Genomic DNA, 19,981 nt, shown 5'->3' on the forward strand with positions numbered 1-19,981 from the left:
ACCCATACCCCACCCCACCGCGTCCCCATCACCCGTGTCCCGAGGGTCTCGTTCCCCCCCCCTCCATAACGGGACCGTCCCACGCGCGGGACTCGCGAAGGCGCGCCCGCCCGGCCCCGCCCACACCCCCGTCCGAGCGCTCCCATTGGCTGCTTCGTAGCAAGCCCCGCTCCGCCATTGGCTGGAGCCGCCCGCGGGACACGCCCACCCGCCCCCGCCCGCCCCCGCCGCTCCCGGGACCGCGCGGGACTTGGAGCGACCACGGGCGGGAGGGCCCGGGAACAGGGACCGGGAACAGGGAATAGGGACCGGGAACCGGCACCCGACACCGGGATCCGAGAGCCAGGGATAGGCACCGGGAATCGGCGCTGGGAACTGGCAGCGAGAACCGGCATCGGGCATCGAAGACCGGGCACCGGACATCGACGCGGGGCACCGGCGCCTCCACCGAGGACCGGGCACCAGCTCCGGGCACCGGGAACTGGGATCGCATCACCGGTACCGGCTGCGGGGCCCCGCCGGGCAGGGAGAGGCGCCGGGGGAAGCGGGACCCCCCGCCCGGCCCGGCCCGGCGCGCCGGGGGCACCGGAGCAGCCCCGGTCCCGGTCCCGGTCCCGGTCCCGGTCCCGGCGCCGCCCTCCTCGAGCAGGCAGGTAAGGGCCGGCCGGGCTCTGCCGCCCACCGAGATCAGCCCCCCTCCCCCGGCACCTCCCGGTACCTCCCAGCACCTCCCGGTTCCCTCCGGCCCCCCCGGTATCCCCGTTTCCCCCGGTCCGTGGGGTCGGGGGTTCCCGGTACCGGCCCGTTTCGTGCTGCGGGACGGGCAAGCGGGGCGAATCCCGGGAATCATTTCTGTGTGTCCCCCCTCCCCGGTGTCACCGGGCACCGACGTCCCCACCCAGCCCCCTGGGAGCCCCGGGGGGAAAGGAGGGTTTGGGAAGCCCCGCGGGGCGGGAGCTGCCGGGTGGGCAGAGCCTGGCGCAGTTCCCGGCAGCCCCGGGCCGTGCCTCGGTTTCCCCAGGTGGATAAAACACGAGGAAAGGGCGATTTCCCCCCAAATCCAGCGGAAATCCGGGGGGGCTGGAAACGCCACCGGGCCCGGTGGGTGCTGGTTAACGGGAGAAGGCACCGGAGCCCCCGTCACGGGGCCATCCCAGCCCCACGTGCGAGGGCAGGGCCGGGTGCCCCATGGCAGCACTTGGCTTCGGGCATTGCCAGTCCCTCCTCCCCTCCCTGCGCTCCAGAGGATGAAATTCCTCCATTCCCGGAGAGACTAATCCCTCTGGAGAGGTCAGATCCCACCCGGAGCAAGGGTTTGGTGCAAAACTTCCCAACTCTGACCCACCTCCCTGTGGAGCAGGGAAGGATCTGGGCCATAAACATTCTTTGCTGACCCCAAGTCTTGATTGTCCCGTGGAGTTTCCTTCCCTCCCGGAGCGACTTTGTCCTCCTGATCCTGGGGTAGGAAGCATGTGATGCCCCCCTGGCTCCCACCGCGGGCCGGACAGACGGAAGGATGGTGGTTTGGCCTCAGTTTCCCCTCTCCCACCCTGTGTTTTCTACTTCCCCATAAGTCTCCGTCTGCTCCGAGCGAAGGAGAAAGGAAGTTGCTGCCAGAGAGAGCAGCTTGATGGCAGCTGGAGAAAGAAAAGGAGGAAATGGAAGGCAAGACAGATGCTTCAAAATACCCCCCCCTTCCTCCTCCTCCTCCTCCTCTCTGTAAAATACCCCCCCCCCTCCTCCTCCTCCTCCTCCTCTCTGTAAAATACCCCCCCCTTCCTTCTCCTCCTCTTCCTCCTCTCCATGAAATAAACCCCCTTCCTCCTCCTCTTCCTCCCCATTCTTTCCATAAAATAACCCTCATTCCTCCTCCTCTTCTTCTTCCTCCTCTCCATAAAATAACCCCCATTCCTCCTTCTCAACCTCCTCCTCCTCCTCTTCCTCCTCCGCTTCCTCCTCTCCATTCCGCAGCTGCCTCCCCCCGGGGCACAGTAATCCCGGGGGGAATTCCTTGATACTCCACCAGATCCTCAAATCAGCCCCCCCAGGATCACCACCACCCCTCTTCCCCCGTGTGCCGGGATCCCATTCCCACGGGAAGCGCCGGCTGGATTCACCACCACCCACGCCCGGGGTTGGCATCGCCGGAGCCCCCTCGGATCGGCCGCCCGGCTCCTTGCACAGACACGTTGGAGCTGCCGGGGCGGATCAGCATTCCCAGGCAAAACCAAAAAAAGCTTCTCCTCCTTCCCATGGGTGCATCGATGCGGGAAGGAGATTTTGGGATGGTGGAGGAGCTCAGCTCCCGATGCCCGAGGTGTCAGGGGCAGGGCAGGGATGGGGCCGTGCCAAGAGTGGTGCCGATGCCTCGCGGCATTCCCGGTCCTCGCTCCGGCCGCGGGTTCATCCCGGCCTTGCCAAGAGCCGAGTCCTGCCTCGGGAGAGGTGTTTACTCAGCGGCTTCCTCCCCGGCCTCGCCCCGCTGGGCACACACGCGCCGGATCCGTGTGTGATCCGTGTGTCAGCCCCGCGGCTCCGGCTGCTCTCGGCACCCATGGCAACCTGCACGCGCCCTCCCTCCTCCTCTCTCCCTCCTCCTCCTCCTCCTCTGCTCTTCCAGCGCTGGTAAAATTGGGCTGTGGGAGCTGGAGGGGTCACGGGTGGTGGGGGACAGGCTGGTGGGGCTCTCCGGTTACTTCCCGGCGCTCCGGCCCTGTAATCCAGCACGGCGGCGTTTAATTAATTAACAGGGGTTGGAGTGGGTGGAAAGCGATGCCAGGGGACGGAGCAGGATCCCATCCACCCCCCTGGCACTTGGCCAAGGATCCGGGGGGAATGGGAATGCTGGGGTTGCAGAGCCAGGGGTGTTTTCCGAATCTATGGGAGGAAACAGCCTGTGGGATGGAGGGAAAACCAGGGAGATCTCCACTATTAAATGTTTATCCTGGTTGGGAAACGATGTTCCCGTGTTGGAGGGAACTTGTAGCAAGACACTATGAGTTCCTGTGGCCCTGGGGAGGAGGAGGGGGAGGAGGAAAAGGAGGAGGAGGCAGAGGTGCCTCTGCTCTGAGCTGGAGCTTTGCAGAGCCTCCCCCTCTGCGCTGCTCCATAAATTATTGAAGTGCTTTCCCTTTCCTGCATGAAATATTCACCCGCTGCCAAGGGAACTGGGGGAATTTGGGGGGTGCCACTGGTGGGAATCAGGTGATGGGGACAGTCAGGGTGAAGGACCTTTGGGACAGGTAGAAATGATATGGGATGGTGTCACTGCTGGATTTGGCCCCTTTCCACAAAGGAGCTCCAGCTGCTGCTCACTTGGCAGCTCTGCCGTGGCATGTGCTGGTGCCACCAGTGCCAGTAGCGTGACGGGGTCTCGTGTTCCCCTCGAGCTTTAATTGATGCTTGTGCCCAAAATGGTGTGGGAGATGTTTTTTGGGGGTCCCTGGGGGGCGGAGGTCGCAGCCAGGCGTTGGGTGAGGTGCTGTGGGTGCCGTCCCGGTGCGGTGAACACCAAACCACCGACGGCGTGAGCCCATCCCCGGGGGAGCACACCCATCCCACGGCAGGGACACCCTCTGTGTCCTCCCACAGGACATCCCCACCTCCACACCACCGCTCAGGGCTGCGAAACTACCCCCCCAACCCCCAAACCTCCAAAATGGGTGGGAACCCCCCCAAAAAAGGGCTGTGAGCATCCCCCAAAGCCACTGCTGGCACCGCAGCCCCGCCGCGCTCTTCCGGAGCTGGGAGGGACTCGGTGACAGCAACACCCGGCTGGCTGCTCCTTTTCGGAAGAAGAAGCTGTTTTTGAGGGTGTTTTCATTAAAAAGAAGAAGGGGTGTGTGTGTGTGAGGCGGGGGGGAAGCCAAACCCTGAGCCGGGCTGGAAACTTGAGCGACAGGAAGGAAGCGAAGTGGGTTATTTCAGGCTCGCGTTCGCTCCTCGGGGCAAGACTTGGCCTCTTCCGCGCGCCCACAGCAGCCCCTCGGCGAACAATGGGGTCGCAGGGCCCTTCCCGGCAGGAAAGCGGCTCGTTCCGGTGAAATCTCCCCGCTGGTGCTGAGTCAGCAGGTCCCGGCGTGGTGCAGGGGGTGCCCGGTGAACCGTCCCGGTGCCGAGCGGGAGCCAGCGGGAGGTGAGCTTGGATTTGCTTGGGGCGTGCAGGGGGCGACCCCGTGAAGCAGCTCACGGGAGCTGGTTGCATTTTTGGGGTCCCTGTCCACCACTTTTTGGGGTCTGTAGAGACCCCTCCGTGCCTCAGTTTCCCCCCGGGAGTGACGCTCCTTGCCCCGGTTCCCAGCAGGAGAGGGCTGTGTTTGCTGCACGGAGCGGAGGGGCTGATCCGTTATTCCAGTTGGCATCTGGGAGCTGCGGGCAGCTCTCAGGAGATGGCACTTCCTATTTTTGATGGGCTCTGGAGGCGGAGTTTGCACTTTGTTTTATGGCTGCGGTCGCCCGGTGTGGGAATTCCTATTTATCCAGGCACAGCTCCCGGCGGGGAGCCCAGGGCACCCCACAGCCACGAGGGAGGGCACTTCAGGGTGACAAAGCCCTGCTCCTTCTGGAGAGGATGCCAAAGGAAGTCCCCTAAGAGCCAAGGGAGAGAAGACAAAGCCAGGCTGGTTCTTCCCACCCTGCCCGTCCCTCCGGGCTCGGCTCCGGTGGCACCTCCTGGACGCAGCCTTGGCACTGAATGGGCCCAGAGCTGCTGTCACACGACCTCTGCGGTGTCATTTTTGTCTTGTCTGGTGCAGGAGCCTCACGCTGGCAGAAGTCGATGCTTTCCCCCTGAAGGAAGCGCTTCCAAAGCTCTGTGTTTTTCCCAGGGGCCGTAAATAACGCTGCAGGCAGCGGCACACGCGGCGGCTCCATCCCTGCTCCCGTAATTCACGTCCCCGCAGAGCCTTGGCTGCCCTTGGGGTCAGGGAGCTGGAGGCTGGAAGATGCTCAGGGAGCATCAGGGCTCAGCACCACTGTTGTCCTTGCACAACTGGCTGGGTGAGCCTTGGCTCTGTGGGTAGCTGGGATTTGCTCCTGAGAGCCTGGCGTGTGCTCCAGAGTGGTAGGAGCAGGACTGGGGATCCCCAAAGGGGTCTGGGACTGGGTGGCACCTTGGCCTGGGGGGCCACACAGAGCTTCCTGTGGTGGGGACAGGCTCAGTTCTGTGCTGGAATCAATGGTTTGGGCTGGGAGGGAAATTAAAGCCTATCTTGTTCCACCCTCTGCCATGGGCAGGGACACCTCCCACTAGCCCAGGTTGCTCCAACCTGTCCTTGGACACTTCCAGGGATGGGGACAGCCACAGCTTCTCTGGGCAACCTGCACCAGGGCCTCCCCACCCTCCCAGGGAAGGATTTCTCCTCAATATCCAACCTAAACCTGCTCTCTCTCCACGGCCAATTTATCCCCATCCATCCTCGCACCGGCAGCTCACATCCTTTAGCTGAAACACCTCCTCTCCCCTGCCAGGGGATGTATTTATAGCCTGAGCCCATCCCTTCCCGCCCTGCCGGGCTGCCCGTGCCACGTGCAGCCTCTTGCATAAGCAGCCCCAGCTCTGCCCATCCATCCTGGCTCTCCGGAGCCGGTTGTTGTTTCTCCCGCTGTTCTCGCCTGCCCGTGATTTGTAGCTCTGCAGTTTCCCGGGCCAGGGTGCGTTTTCTCCAGGGTCAGCAGCGGTTTTGGTCTGCCCGAGGTGATGGATTTGGTCCCGCCGGGATGCGGGAGCCGGGCTGGAGGTGAGGGCCGTGTCTCCCTGAATCATTCACCTCCGCGCTGCGCTCGTGCCGGCGCTGGAGGCAGAACAAGCCCGAGCTCGTGTGGGTGGATCAGGGCAGTGCCAGGGGAAAATAAAGCATCCCACACAAATCAGAGAGCGCTGCAAACCGGCCGTGCCGCTCCGGCCTCGCCGAGCGCCGGGGGTGGATGCGGCGCGAGGCCGTGGGGGTGACTCAGCTGTCACCTGGGCTGTCCCCAGCTCACCCCGCAGGAAATGAGTCAGGGTTTAAGGAAGGAAAAATGTCGAAGGGATGGGGCAAAGAGCCCTTCCTGCCTCGGGAGCAGCACCCAGACCCAGCCGGCATGGAGGGTCACGGGCGGTGCTCAGGTAGGGACGCCTCGCTCGCCGTAGGTTCTCCACAGGGTTTGGGAGAAGGAAGGTGGGAACATCCCACAGCTCATCCCACTGTCCAAACCCAGGGTGTGAGCTCGGTTCTTGCCTGCCCTGGCACCCAGCAGCTGCCTGGGTCTGGCTGTCGGCTGGAGGTGCTTTTTCTCCTGCCAAAAGGCTGTGTGGGAAGGTGAGGAATGGTAGAACCATGGAATGGTTTGGGTTGGACGGGACCTTAAAGCTCAGGCCTGTTCCACCCCCTGCCATGGGCAGGGGCACCTCCCACCAGCCCAGCCTGCAGGTGAGATGGGGACGGACACAGGGCGTGGTCTGACCTGTCTGTGCCTCTTGCCCTCACAGGGATGGACACCTTCAGCACCAAGAACCTGGCCCTGCAGGCCCAGAAGAAGCTCCTGAGCAAGATGGCCACCAAAACCATCGCCAACGTCTTCATCGACGACACCAGCAGCGAGATCCTGGACGAGCTGTACCGGGCCACCAAGGAGTACACCCACAACCGCAAGGAGGCCCAGAAGATCATCAAGAACCTCATCAAGATCGTGATGAAGCTGGGCGTGCTGTACCGCAACGGGCAGTTCAGCCCCGAGGAGCTGCTGGTGATGGAGCGGTTCCGCAAGAAGGTTCACACCCTGGCCATGACGGCCGTCAGCTTCCACCAGATAGACTTCACCTTCGACCGCAGGGTCATGTCGGGGGTGCTGCTGGAGTGCCGGGACCTGCTGCACCAGGCCGTCAACGGGCACCTGACGGCCAAGTCCCACTCCCGCATCAACCACGTCTTCAACCACTTTGCGGACTACGAGTTCCTGTCGGCGCTCTACGGGCCCTCTGAGCCCTACCGCACCCACCTGCAGAGGATCTGCGAGGGGGTCAACAAGATGCTGGAGGAGGACAACATCTGAAGGGGCTCTGCCCTCCTGGGAGGCTGCAGTTGGGCTGTTTGCCCGCCCTGGCGTTCCCCTCCTCCTCTGCAGTGCTCACTCGTTTGCTCCTCGTTCCTGCGCAAGGCTGAACATCTTGACTTTGCCCACCCCTTGCCCAGGGGCTGCAGAGCCCTCCCTGTGCTGGGCTGAGCCTTCTCCAGGGCATCCTGGGGGTTTGGGCTCTCCTGCTGTACAGTTTGATTTCTTTTGCCCACCAAGTGTCCTTAGCTCAGAGTCCAAAGACTCTCAGCCTTGAACTCTGTCAGAACCCTCTGGAGGGGGGAAAACCAAACCAAAGCAAAGCCTGGTGGGGTGGAACCCTTCTGAAAGGTGTGTCCGAGCAGGTGGGACGTTGCTGGTTGTGAGACCCCTGTTCCTGCAGGGTTGTGGAGCTCCATGGGTTTCTTTCAGCAGCTCCATAACACCAAATTGTGGTCCAGGCTTGTGCTGCCCAGGATGGGAAGGTGTGGGCTTTGCTCCCTCCTCAAAGACAAGTCCCTGAGAGCAGGAGGATCCCACCTTACCTGGACCAGGGAGCTGCTCCTTCCCTGCATCCAAGGTACCATCCAACCCCCATCTCCCCACCAGCCTCCGGTGATGGTACCACTGTCACGGCTCTGACGCCATCCTCGGTGGTTCTCCAAAGTTCTCCGTGGGATTTTAGCCATTTTCCACGTTGTCTGAGTGATGGGGGTTCTTTTTTAGCAGACTCTGTAGCCCTGACGAGTTATTTAAATAAACTCACCGTTTGGCCTGGGAGCTCCGTGGGGTGGGTGAGAGTGATAAAATGAGCCCTGGGGACAGCTGGGTGTGTCCTTTAGATGGTGATGGCTCTCTGTGGCCTGGGGTTTGTACTCCCTGGCATCGCTGCTGGCTGGGCTGTCCGTGCTCCGTGGCACAGCATGGCCAGAGCTGAACCAGTGGAACAAACAGGGTGTTAAATCCAGCATAAACCAGCAGCAAAGGTCTGGGATCCTGGGGAGAGCTGAGAATTGGGGTTGTTCAGCCTGGAGAAGGATCCAGGGAGACCTCAGAGCCCATTCCAGGGCCTGAAGGGGCTCCAGGAGAGCTGGAGAGGGACTTGGGACAAGGGATGGAGGGACAGAACAAGGGGAATGGCTTCCAACTGCCAGAGGGCAGGGTTAGATGGGATGTTGGGAAGGAATTCCTGGCTGTGAGGGTGGGAAGGCCCTGGCACAGGTTGGGCAGAGATGCTGTGCTGCTGCCCCATCCCTGGAAGTGCCCAAGGCCAGGTTGGAGCACCCTGGGCTGGTGGAAGGTGTCCCTGCCCATGGCAGGGGGTGGCACTGGATGAGCTTTAAGGTCCCTTCCAACCCAAACCATTCAGAGATTCTGTGCAATCCTGCTCCCAGCAGACACCCACTCGTGCTCCCCTGCACCCCCACGTCCCCTGGCTGCTCAGCAGGAGCCAAAAAGCACAACCCTGACAGCAGAAGCCGTGGGTGACTCCGCGGAGTCGGATCCAGGCGCGTCGGAACTCTCGGAGCTGCCGCCATCCCCAGCACGATCATCCCTGCCCTGAACACTGAAAACTGCCCTCTGGGCAGCCCAGGCACCACCCAATCTCAGCTGGCCTTATCTCCACCACCTCCTTGTGCCTGCTGTTCCACGGGATGTGGAAGCACAGAGCAGCTCCGTGGCTCCCGCTCGCCGCTCCCTCCGCACCGCTGGCTCGAGGCACTGATAACTTTCAGCCTGAGGAGATTAAATAAAAAAAAAGGAATCGAGCCCCTATCTCTTGTCATTTCGCAGCCCTGGCTCTGGCAGTCACAGATAATTGCGTGGCACAGCTCGGGGTGGGGGCAAAGCACAATCACAGGGGGGTGTGGAGGACACACCAGGGTGTCGGTACCAGGGGGAGCGGCCTCTGAGAACAATTCCCGTGCCCCCTGGGCTGGTGGCAGCTGTCAGGTGGGTGCTGGAGAGGAGCCAGACTGGAAATCACGGGCAGGTGTGGCGAGAGGGACGCACTGGCAGCCAGAAACGCCTCGCTGTTCTCTTCCTGGGGTGCAATTTCAGTGCCAGCTGCAAGATGCTCCTGGGTCACACATGAGCCACGCTCAGGTGAGCCCCACTCGTGGTTGTTCCCTTTGTCCCCGTGATTTCCTACAGCCCAGGCCCACAGTTACCCCACCCAAACTCCTGGCACCTGCTGCTCTTCACATCCAGGTGTCTAAGCTGAGTCTTCTTCCCCACAGCAAACATCCATGTCATCCCCAAATTCTTCCCTTTTTGGCCCAGGGAAGCCCTGGAGGGCTGACTCTCTGCCAGAAGAGCCATCTAACAGCCTGGGTTTCCCATTCCAGCCCTGGGAATTGAGTCCCTCTGCTCTGGTTCCCTCCAAGTGACTGGTTTAAACAGCAGAAGGGTCAGGGATCTGCAAATGCAGCTCAGAGCACAAAGTGGGAGCACACTGGGGACACCCCTGGGCCCTGCAGGTCATCCACAGGTCCATGAGGTGACACACAGAGGAGAAAAAAATGCATTTCAGAACAGCCTGGGGAACAGAGCTTGTAAAATCCCCAGTGCAAAGCACGCCCAGACTGCCAAAAAACCAGGGAACTGCCCCCAAAACGGGCAAATCACCTACCAGTGATCCCAGCCATCAAAAGGGATCAAAGGTGACAGTGCAAACTGACAACTGCAGCCTCGTTTGTCACGTGCTGGGCCTCTCTTTGGCTGGGCAGAACCCCCCCCAAACCCTCTGCAGCCCCCCCCAAAAATTCCCGTGGGCTCCTCCTGGCCAAGCAAACCCTGGAAGGTCCCTCCAGCTGGGGAAGGGCAGGAGCGACAGAGCAGAGCGACCCCAAGGCCAGAGCACGATGCTTCCTTGCTTTATTTGTGCTGTATTTACACAGGAAAGGAATTGCACATTCCCTGTTATTACTCTAGATAAGAAAACCCCCCCCCAAAAAAATCACTTTTCTGGTAGGTATAAAACAGTCCTGTGGTTGTGCTGAGACGTGCAAGTGTTGCTTGGGTTGGTTCCTGCTTGTGTCAGAATAAGCTGCTCTGCCTTTTTCCCCCCTCCAAGTCATCCCAAATCAGCTCTGGCAGGTCCAGGCCATCCACCCCAGGGATGATCTCTCAATAAGGAGTCAGAGAGCTTTGGTCAGCTCCATCCTAAATTAATTATTTCCCATCTCCCCTCTCCAGAGTTAACAACTTCCCTCCAGCAAACCCTGCTTAAATCCTGCCCCTTTATCTTCCTGCACTGCTCTTCCCAGCCAGGCAGATAAGGAACCACCCACCCTGTGCAGGCAGAAAGAGGGCCCAGAATGGCTGCCTGTGGATCAGGAATCTCTCCCAGGAGGTTCCCAGCTGCAGAGCACGCTGTCACCCTGACACCAGACAGAACAAAACGTGTCCTCACACCCCTCCAAAACCCTGCTTGGTGTTGGACCCCAGCACGTTTCAGCATGGAAAAAACCAGAAAAGTTTGGCCATCCCAGAAAGTAAAAAAAAACAAACCAAAAACCCTCAGTTAAACCAGGAATCCTCTTTTCCTGTCACGTTTTCTTCTGGTTAAAACACCCCCCTGGGGCCAGGACTTGGCCTGAGGGGGGGTCACAGCTCGTCACGGGGCGTTTTTGCTACGATGGTGAGCTTGGAGAGTTCAAAACGGAACTTTCCTTCCCTGTGAGACACTGCAGGGAGAGAGAGAGAGAGAGAGAGAGAACAAGCACAGGATCAACAGATGGGAAAGCACGACCAAAACAGCCCAAAAAAAGCACAAAGGCACGACCAAAACAGCCCTGCTGGGTCCCTGCCAGGGTGGGGAAAGGCAGCGAGACGGGCACTGAACTTCCTCCTCCTGCACGTGACGGGCTGGTGGCACAAACCCTCCTTCCTGCAGCTCCCTGAGCTGGAATGGGACCCCCAAACTCTGCACCCCCTGCCACTGCCCTTCCATCCACTGTAAATACAAAGGGACAGGATTTAAGCTTCAACTCCCACACCACCTCTCCTTTCTCCCCCAGCTCTCTCGGTCACAGACCTGTTGTTTCAGTGATTTCAAACTCTTCCTGTTTTAAGGGGATGTCGTTCTGGGCACCCACAGCAGCTTGAGACTGAAACAGGAAGGAAGAAGGTGTGAGAGGGTTTGAGGCAATCCAAGGAGTTACAGCATTTAGACCGAACAAACGGAAAAAATAAAAAAAAACCACGAATGAATTTGTGAGTTGTGTGAAGGAATTAAGTCCACAAAGGAAATCTGAAGGAAAATCTCTGCCTGTTTTTCCCACTTCTTATTAAAGCACAGACTGGTGTCCTTGGGGTGATTGAAAACCTCACCCCTGACGGCTGGGAAATGGAGGGATGAGCCAGACAAGAACGCCTGGAGAGGTTTTTATTTACTTTGCCACGTGCAGTTTGTCGAGGCAATCCAAGACTCCCGCTGTGCAGCGCCTTTTGGAGCCCCCCCTTCCCAGCAAACCCACGGATTTGAGGGGGCAGAAGCCCAGTGGAGCAGGGGAGCCCACCTGCAGCCCCCTCTCCTGCCTGCCACCAGTCTCTAACTGGGGAGGTGGTGGAGCACATTCCACTGCACAGATGTCTAATAAATGTTTTCCCTGCCTAATTCATGTTTTACAGCAGCCTCCCACACTGCTGCTTCCAAGGGATCAGCTGGGACTTACATAAGCCATGGCATGCTCTATCTTGGCTCCTTTCACTTCAGCTTTAAACTGGGTAAAGAAGAGATAAGACTTCCCCTGGGGCCTGGAACAAGAAAGCAGAGCCTTTGTCAGCGGCAGAGAGGGTGGAGGTGCAGAGGAGTGAAGGATTCCCAGTTCCCTCCCTCCCTCCACAGCCACCTCTGGATCTCCTGCAGCTCCATCCAGCACAGAGGGGGACAGAGAATTTAGGAACCAACGCTGGGTGAAGAACCCAGAGAGCCACAGAGCCACAGCACCCCTTGGGAGAGGAAAACCCTCCCTGCTGGGAGGCAAATCCACCTGGCAAGCAGGGTCCTGACCCCAGCAGAGGGTCCCTGTCCCACATCCCACCTGGCTGAGGTTACAGAACCCACCTCCAGATGGAGCAGGAGAAGAGCCCGTCGTCTTCGCTGATCCCAACGTTCATCTGCCATTGCTGAGGAGGGGAAAGGTCCAAACAGTCACTGGGGGGAAGAGCCTCGTGCTCCCTGCACATCCCAGGGGCCACTGACCCCCCTCTCCAGCTGCAGGATGAGCTCCAGCAGCCCTAAAATAACACAGCACTCCCTCCTGGCACCAAGCTCGGGGCCTGGTGGCTCTCCCTGCTCTCCACAATTCCATCAGTGCTGCCACAGAGAAGAGTTTAAAGTCTCACTTCCCTTTTTAGGCTAAAAAATCGGGACCTGGTTCAGACAGAACTTGAGAAAGTACGAACAAAAAGCCTTCCAGCCTCCCAGAGGGGACAGGAGTTACTCCTGAGAGGTCCTTCCCACCAGCTGGGGCATGGAAATGTCACTCCCAGTTCTCCAGAGACATCCAGCACGTTGTTAAGTCACAGAATCCCAGATTGGTTTGGGTTGGATCTGAAATCTCATCCCATTCCAACCCCTGCCACGGGCAGGGACACCTCCCACTATGCTCAGGGTGCTCCAACCTGGCCTTGGACACTTCCAGGGATGGGGCAGCCACAGCTTCTCTGCCTAACCTGTGCCAGGGCCTCCCCACCCTCTCAGGGAGGAATTCCTGCCCCATATCCCATCCATCCCTGCCCTCTGGCAGTGGGAAGCCATTCCCTGTGTCCTGTCCCTCCATCCCTTGTTACAACACACAGAGGACACTTCGGTGCAGGGAGCAAATCCAACAGTGCTGGAAAAGGTGCAACCCCCCTTCCTCGGAGCTCCTGGTCCCTGGAATCAGCTCTTCCCAAAGGAAACCCAGCTCTTCCCAAAGGAAACCCATCTCTTCCCAAAGGAAACCCATCTCCTCCCTCCCTGCAGCCCCAGGGACAGGGGGAGGGCAGGGTTTGCCCAGCTCACCTCGTTGGTCCCTCCCTGGGCCGAGTAGGTGAAGGTGCAGCTGTGATCCCCCTGCCAGGAGAGAGGGACAGGAGCTTAAGCAGGACCTTCTCTTGCACAGAATCAAGGAATTCTTTAGGTTGGCAAACACCTCCAAGACCCATCGAGTCCAACCATTCCAAGGCCACCACTGACCCACGTCCCCAAGTGCCACATCCACGTGGCTCTTAAATCCCTCCATCACTGCCCTGGGCAGCTGTGCCAGGGCTGGACAACTCTTTCCATGGAGAAATTTCCCTAAATATCCAACTAAACCTCCCCTGGTGCAACCTGAGGCCTCTCCCTCTCGCCCGGGGTTTGGGGTGAGGACTCTTGTCCTGGGGGACCCAGGGACCTGCAGCCCCTTCTCTTCTGGGCCCCTTCCCTTGCTGAGCCTCCTCCCCACGGGGACCTCCTTTCCTTGAGACTCCCTGCCCCTGGCAACCCCTCCCTGCCCTTGGGATACTTCATCCCTTTGGAAACCCGCCCTTGGGGACCATTATCCATGGCAGGCTCCCTTCCCTGGAGACCTCCTCCCTACAGAGACTGTCCCACCTTGGGGACCTCCTTCTGCTGGAGACCCCACTTGAGGGGACCCCCCTTTTCCCTGGGAGCCTCCTGCCTTTGGAGATTCCCTTCTTTGTGGTCCCCTCTCCTCCCTGGGGACCCCCTTCCCAGCCCCTCTGGGGACACACCCTCCCTTGGGGACCCCTTTTCTCTGGGGGATCCCCCTTCCTCAGGGGGATTCCCTCTCTTCCATGGCATCCCCCTGCCTTTGGAGCGCCCCTTGGGGACCCTTCTCTCCTTGAAGAACCCCCACTTTGGGATCCCCCCTCCTCCTGTGCCCCCCCCGGGATCCCCTCCCTCAGACACCCATTGAGACCCCCCCGCTGGTCCCGCCCTCCCTTCGCGCCCAGCCAATCCCCGCGGCGGGAGGCGTGAGCGACGTGGCGAGCAGCCAATCGGAGCGAGGCGCGTACTCCTCTCCGCTCCCGCTCCCTCCCTTCCCCTCCCTGCCTGCCGCTCACCAGGCTGCGGGAGAAGGAGTGAACCTCCCCGCCGGGCCGCACGTCGAACCCGGCCGAGCCCGGTTCCGCGGCCGGTTCTGCGGCCGCCCGGGCCGCGAGGCACAGCAGGGCGGCGGGGACGAGCGCGGCCCACGCCCGCCGGCAGCTCTTCCCCGTGGGCGCCGCCATCTTGGAAAGGAAGCGTGGGCTACGGCGGGCGGGAGGGGTCAGCGCGCGGCGGCGCCGCGGCCGCCATGTTGGATGAGGGCAGGGGGTGTGGGCAGGGGGAGTGTGCGGGGACAGGGGACAAGGGACAACAGGGACGGAGGGACACGGGGACGTGGGGCCAGGGGACTGCAGGGATAAGGGGCTGTAGGGACAGGGGACCACAAGGACGGGGTGCTGTGAGGCCACGGGGTCAGGGTACAAGAGGCGTTGGGACAGGGGACCGCAGGGACAATGGCCGTGGGGACAAGGGGCTGTGGGTGACACTGGGGACAAGGAGCCAGCAGTGTCCCACTCAGCCTGTGCCCCCGGGGCCACGCTCTGCCTGTTATAACCTTTCACAAACACGAAAACATTCCCTATAAGGCAAAACTTCCTTCCAAGGCAAAAGCTGTGACCCCAACAGCTGGTTTGGCTGCTGGCTGTGACCTGGGGACCTGGCAGGCTCTCGGGGTGGCAGCTCCGTTCCTGTAATGAATTTTCCTGAGCTCTGCTTACCCCCAAACCTGCTGGTTCTTTCCCTAGGCCTTTAGCCCGTCTAATTCCCACACAGGCTGTGCCTCGTGTCCCCTCTGCCCCCACTCACTCTCCAGGCCCAAAACCCCCAAAAAGGATTCTGTAATGGAGGGGAATAAAGAGCAGCACGAGGGAGAGGTTTGTTTTGTGTTTGTCACGCAGGTTTAAGGGGGCAAAGACCCAGTTTTTAAAGAGCTGAGGGTGCAGGGGCAGCACCGTCAGCTCAGGCCATAAAATCCAGCCCTGGCTCGTGGCCTTTGGGATTCAGCTGGAAGGAAAAGGGCAGGAGGAGGGGAAAAGGGCTGGAAGGGGAGGCCTGGAGAATTCCAAGCATTGTGCTGAGGGAGCACCCAGGTTGGACAGGGCTTGGAACAGCCTGGAAGGTGTCCCTTGCCTGTGGCAGGGAGCGAACAGGATGAGTTGTATGGACCCTTCCAACCCAAACCATCCCACGATTCCATGACAAGGACAACTGACCATGCCACTTTTAATTGCTTCTCGCTGCACACGAAGAAAAGCCCCTTTCTGGAAGGAAGCAGCGGTGGAAAAGCCCCTTTCCGGAAGGAAACAGCCATGGAAGTGCAGCCAGGGCAGGGAGTGGGGGCTGTCCTGGCTCAGGGCAGGGGGTAACTGGCCTGGTTGGCCACCCCACACTGGTTGCCGGCGTCCTTCAGCAGGGTCATGTAGCCCTGCTCTCCCCACGTCTTTGCCCAGCTGCAGGAAAAGATGGGAGTGAGCTCCTCCTTGGTCCCAGGCACAGGGAACAGCCCTGGCTGGAGGAGAGACGAGGAGGGGAACCAGAGCCCTCGTGGGACGGGGCCATGGGTTGGTGCTGGCCCTGGCAGAGCCAGGGGAGTGATGGGACTTGATCATAGAGGGCTTTTCCAACCTGGGTGACCCCGTGATTGTGGGAGGGGCAGCGGGTCCAGGAGGGGGACATGCTCAGCCCTCACCTGTTCTTTAGGATCCAGTAGCTGAGGTTGTGCCCACCCACCCGGGCGGTGCCGTAGCCCACGGCCAGCATGGCGTGGTTGGTGCTCCGGTTGCCGGAGCCGCAGCCGAAGATTCCTGGGGAGAGCAGAGCTGGGCTGAGCCGGGGGCCGGCCCCGCTCCCTCCTCCCCAGGGTGATAGATCCCACTCCCCTGGGGCAGCTCTGGGGCTCAGCAGCCCGGCCCTGCCTCAAGGAGCAGGCGGTACCCGAGCTGTAGAAGCGAAAGCCGCTGGCGTCCACCGACACCGACACCGGGCCCACGGTGGCCACCGCCTGCGCCAGGGCCTCCTCGCTGCCCTGCGCCACCCGCCCGAAGCCGGAGCAGTTGGCCGCCTTGTCCCGGGGGTTGTATCGGCAGCAGGAGTTGTCCTGGGAGAGGGAGGGTGTCACCGTGGCAGGGACACGCTGGCACTGCCCTGCCCTGGGTGCCCTGCCGTCCCTCACCGTGCCCGTGTAGGGGTAGAAACGCTCCGAGTTGAGGCCGCCGTTGTCGCGCACGTACTGGAAGGCTCGGTCCATGTGGCCGCCCCCGCAGCCGCGGTTGCCCAGCTCTCGGGTGCAGTCGATGAGGTTCTGCTCGCTCAGCACCACCAGCTTCCCCGTCCGCTTGAACATCAGCCCCTCCAGGGCCCCCGTGGCACTGAAGGCCCAGCAGGACCCGCAGAGCCCCTGGGGGAGATGGGATCAGTGAGGGGGGGGTGGGTCACGGCACTGCCTCAAAACCCCCCAGGCAGGGACTCTGTGACCCCCCCGGTGCTGCTTTCAGCTGTAAAGTCACAGAGCCCAAAACTACAGGACCTGCTCCTTTGGGTCACCCAGAGGATTTGGGGGGGATGGGGAGGATGCTGCTGCCTGGTTCTGCTGCCCAGACCCCCACAGCCCTGGCCGGACCCCCCACCCCGTGCCCACCTGGTTCTTCACGGGTGTCACGTAGCCCTTGGCCCGCCAGTCCACGCTCGCCGGGGTCTTCAGGGTGGCCGAGGCTCGGAAGACCGGCCCGATCTCCTCCTGCTGCGCCGGGATGAAGCCGTTCAGGAGCCGCTTAAACTCCTCGTTTGTCTGCAGGGCACCAAGGGAAACCCCCTGTGATGCCAAGGGCAGCACCACAGGGCCTCACCAGCCACCAACCCCTGGGAAGCAGCTGGGGGTACCCAGTCCCTGGACCGAGCCCTGGATACACCGAGGGGTCCCTGATCCCCGATCCAGCCCTGGGTGCTCCGGGGGGTCCCCAGGGAAGGTGTCAGCAGGTACCAGGTCCCCGAAGTGGTTCATGGCCAGGCGGTAGCTGTGCCTCCCCTGCTCCTCCTCCCGGTTGTGCCGCTGGACGTGGCGCAGGTTCTTCTCCCAGATCTCCCTGCGGAAGGTCTCGTCCTCCTGCCACAAGAATCGGGAATGTCCCCTGGGAGCACGGGGACACGGGATGAGGGTGCACACGGGTGGCTCTGGGGGAGATCCCCCAGAACCGACCCCAGCACGTGCTGGGAGTCTCGAGGGGAGCAGGACCTACCCCTGGGTACTCCTTGGCATAGAGACTCTTCCACTCTTCCCAAGCCTCCTCCAGGGCGGGATCCGGTGCGGCGGCGCAGCCCAGCAGGGCCAGCAGCACCCCCAGAGTCACAGCCAGGGCTCCCAGCTGGGGGCACGGCGAGAGCAGGGTCAGGGGAGCCCCAGGCTGAGCCCTGGGAGCAGCTCCAGCCTGGATTAGGGGAGAGGGGGGAGGCAGGGAAAGGCAAACGGAGCGGCCGAGCCAGAGGGAAGAGCGACACGTTGGTTCCATCAGCTGGGTCAGCTCCTGAGCAGCCTCGCTGCTGTTTGACAGCAGCTTAGGAGGTCTCAGCCGCCCTTTGGGTGGCATTTACTGTCCTTTTTGGAAGAGAGCAGGGCCTGGATGGCAGGAGGAGGCAAATCCAGGCAGAAGGGCAGCGAGGGCGGCAGGGATGGGGCTGGTTGTCCCCCCTGAGCGCCCCATGGCCTCTCCCTGTTCTTTATGTGCAAAATCCTGCTGGTTTCCTCCACCACTGGACTGTCCCTCTTTTTGCCCTTCCCACAACGGCTCTCCCAGCACCATCAAGGAGCAGGGTGAAGGAGCCTTCCCAGGAACTCAGCACCAGCAGGATGGAGCCCCGAGCAAAAGGATGAGGGGTCATGTCTGGACCCCTCCAGAGCAGGGCCCGGGTGTTCACCGGGGACAGCTCAACACGAGGGGATCTCCAAGGTCCCTTCCAACCCAAACCATTCTGTTATTCCACAATCCCAGCTTTGGGGAGCTTTGGGACCCGAGGCAGAGCCCAGCGGAGCAGGAGCTGCGATGACTCAACTGGATGGAGCTGTTTTCCCTGGAAATCCCCCAGAAATCCACTCCAGCCTCCGAGAGAGAGTGGCTGGGGATGGACCCAGAGAGAGGAGGTTTCTCTCCAGAGGCTGAGAAGCTGCTGCTCCACACCCAGGACTGAAGCCTCCCACCTGTCCCGGGGTGCCTGTGTGGACGTGCTCCACCAAAATCCCTCCGTGAGGATTTTCCAAGATCAATTTACACCCTTTTACACACACACACACACACACAGCCAGGCCCAGCCCTCCACCGCAGCCCCTGTGCCTTCCCCATGGATACCCCACACCTCCCCTGGGGGATCCTGGGATTTCTGAGCCACTCCAGGTATTTTGGGGGTGCTGCCTGCACGGCCCAGGCCAGAGATCAAATGCCTGAGACACCCCCAGCCCCCCAGACTTTCCACTGCTGTCACACCTTTATTCCACCCGCCCTGGGAATGGAGATGCCGGGAAGTTTTCCATGAGAGCATCTTTGGGGGCAAGGAGTGACTTTTCTGAGCTAATTCTGTAGCTGGAGGAGTGAGTTTTGTTTTAAAAATAAGCCCTCGAGAACATCTGTTCTCCCTCCACCTAAAAATAAAGCCCCACAGGGTGGGTTTTTGTGGCAGAAATGCCTCCCGAGCCACTCTCCAGTCCCAAATCCTCGAGGAAGAGCCGTTTTTTGCCCAGTTTCCCCCAGCACCCGCCGCTTCCTCCCCGGCGTTCCTGCTCAGGAAATGAACTCAACTTCATCCTCCAGCTGCAAATCCTCCACCCAGCACACCCAGCTGCTCCCTCTTCCCACTGCCTTTCCCCCAGGGGGGTGATGGGGCGGGGACCTCCCCCATCATTTGTATTTCAATCCTGTTCCATATGGAACAGCTCGGGAGTGCGGGAGGCCGATTTCCCACTTAATTCCTCTCGGGATTCTCAACCCCCCAGAAAGAAGACAAGCAACCCCTCTTCAGGGCTCCAAACAATCCTGCAGCGAGCCAGGGGGGGATGAAGAGGAGCCGACAGATCCGCAAACTCTTCTAGACAAGAGCGTTTTTAAGGCATTTTAAGAAACACTCGGCTTTTCGGGGACAGGAAAAAAAAAAAAAAAGGCGGTTTAAATTAAGACTGGAAAGCAACAAACCCTGCAAAAATAAAGCTTCTTACCATCCTCAGGCACCCAGGCGGCTGGGAGGGTGGCAGGGAGGGAGGGAGCAGCTTTGCTGGCTGCAGGGTGTTCTGACAGACCCTTCAGAGAGGTGCAACTTTCCCTCCATCGTGTCCCTCCTTCCGCCCCTCCGACCTCAAAACCCGCATCCGGGCTTGTGTTGTAGAGGCCAAACAACAAACTGTAGAAATTAGGGACAATTATTTGGGCAGGGGGACAAAGAAGGGGAGGGAGAGGGGGGGAAAAACGTGCTCCCAGTTGTCTTCAGGAGACAAAATGCTCCAGCTGTAAGAAGCTTTGCATTTAAAACAAGCCTCAGGCAGCATCCTCGGGGCATTAACAGAGGGCTAATTAATGCCTGGCTCCCGTGGAGGAGGCAAGGCCAGGTTTTGGGAAGCTCTGAGGGCGAGCAGAGGCAGGCCCAGCTCTGCAAAAAGCAGCTCCTGCTGTGTCCCAGCGTGGGATCAGCGCCCCGAAATCCCACGGGAGGGATGTGGGGTGTGGGGTGAGGTGCCCACCCCCAGGCTGGTGCTGCTGGTCCAGCCAGGAACGCAGTCCAGGATTCCCAGCCCTCAGTTTGCTGGGATGGTGCATCCCCCCAGGAACAGCAGGGGTTTAATATTCTCTCCACAGAAAGGAACAGAGCTCTTGGCTTTCAGCAGAGCTGCTCTGGCTGTGGGAGCAGCAGCTGCCACCCCCTCCTGCC

At 60.7% G+C, this 19,981-nt stretch overlaps 3 protein-coding genes across 5 annotated transcripts; 1 reads left to right on the forward strand and 2 right to left on the reverse strand.

The window, feature by feature from the left end:
* Positions 1-248: 248 nt before the first annotated feature.
* On the forward strand, positions 249-7,812 carry TNFAIP8L1 (TNF alpha induced protein 8 like 1). Of its 3 annotated transcripts, none has more exons than XM_050321218.1 (2): positions 249-653; positions 6,470-7,812. In XM_050321218.1, exon 2 carries the CDS (start codon positions 6,472-6,474, stop codon positions 7,030-7,032), a length of 561 nt encoding a protein of 186 aa, XP_050177175.1. In that variant the 5' UTR covers positions 249-653; positions 6,470-6,471; the 3' UTR covers positions 7,033-7,812. The 3 variants fall into 3 exon arrangements, with proteins under 3 accessions (XP_050177175.1, XP_050177177.1, XP_050177176.1); XM_050321220.1 differs by lacking the exon at positions 249-653 and adding an exon at positions 2,600-2,625; XM_050321219.1 differs by lacking the exon at positions 249-653 and adding an exon at positions 3,250-4,135.
* Positions 7,813-9,892: 2,080 nt separating this feature from the next.
* MYDGF (myeloid derived growth factor) lies at positions 9,893-15,293 on the reverse strand. Its single transcript, XM_050321221.1, has 7 exons — positions 15,289-15,293; positions 14,092-14,278; positions 13,046-13,096; positions 12,104-12,165; positions 11,712-11,793; positions 11,072-11,144; positions 9,893-10,721 (listed from the first exon to the last, which is right to left on the reverse strand). Exons 2-7 carry the CDS (start codon positions 14,257-14,259, stop codon positions 10,642-10,644), a joined length of 516 nt encoding a protein of 171 aa, XP_050177178.1. The 5' UTR covers positions 14,260-14,278; positions 15,289-15,293; the 3' UTR covers positions 9,893-10,641.
* A 4-nt stretch (positions 15,294-15,297) lies between these two features.
* LOC126643075 (procathepsin L-like) lies at positions 15,298-19,914 on the reverse strand. Its single transcript, XM_050321212.1, has 7 exons — positions 17,311-19,914; positions 17,055-17,177; positions 16,713-16,862; positions 16,248-16,472; positions 16,010-16,172; positions 15,765-15,879; positions 15,298-15,525 (listed from the first exon to the last, which is right to left on the reverse strand). Exons 1-7 carry the CDS (start codon positions 17,656-17,658, stop codon positions 15,426-15,428), a joined length of 1,224 nt encoding a protein of 407 aa, XP_050177169.1. The 5' UTR covers positions 17,659-19,914; the 3' UTR covers positions 15,298-15,425.
* Between the last annotated feature and the right edge of the window lie 67 nt (positions 19,915-19,981).

Source organism: Myiozetetes cayanensis, unplaced genomic scaffold (assembly GCF_022539395.1).
Source record: "Myiozetetes cayanensis isolate MyiCay16 unplaced genomic scaffold, myiCay2020 scf26, whole genome shotgun sequence".
Classification (NCBI taxonomy): domain Eukaryota; kingdom Metazoa; phylum Chordata; class Aves; order Passeriformes; family Tyrannidae; genus Myiozetetes; species Myiozetetes cayanensis.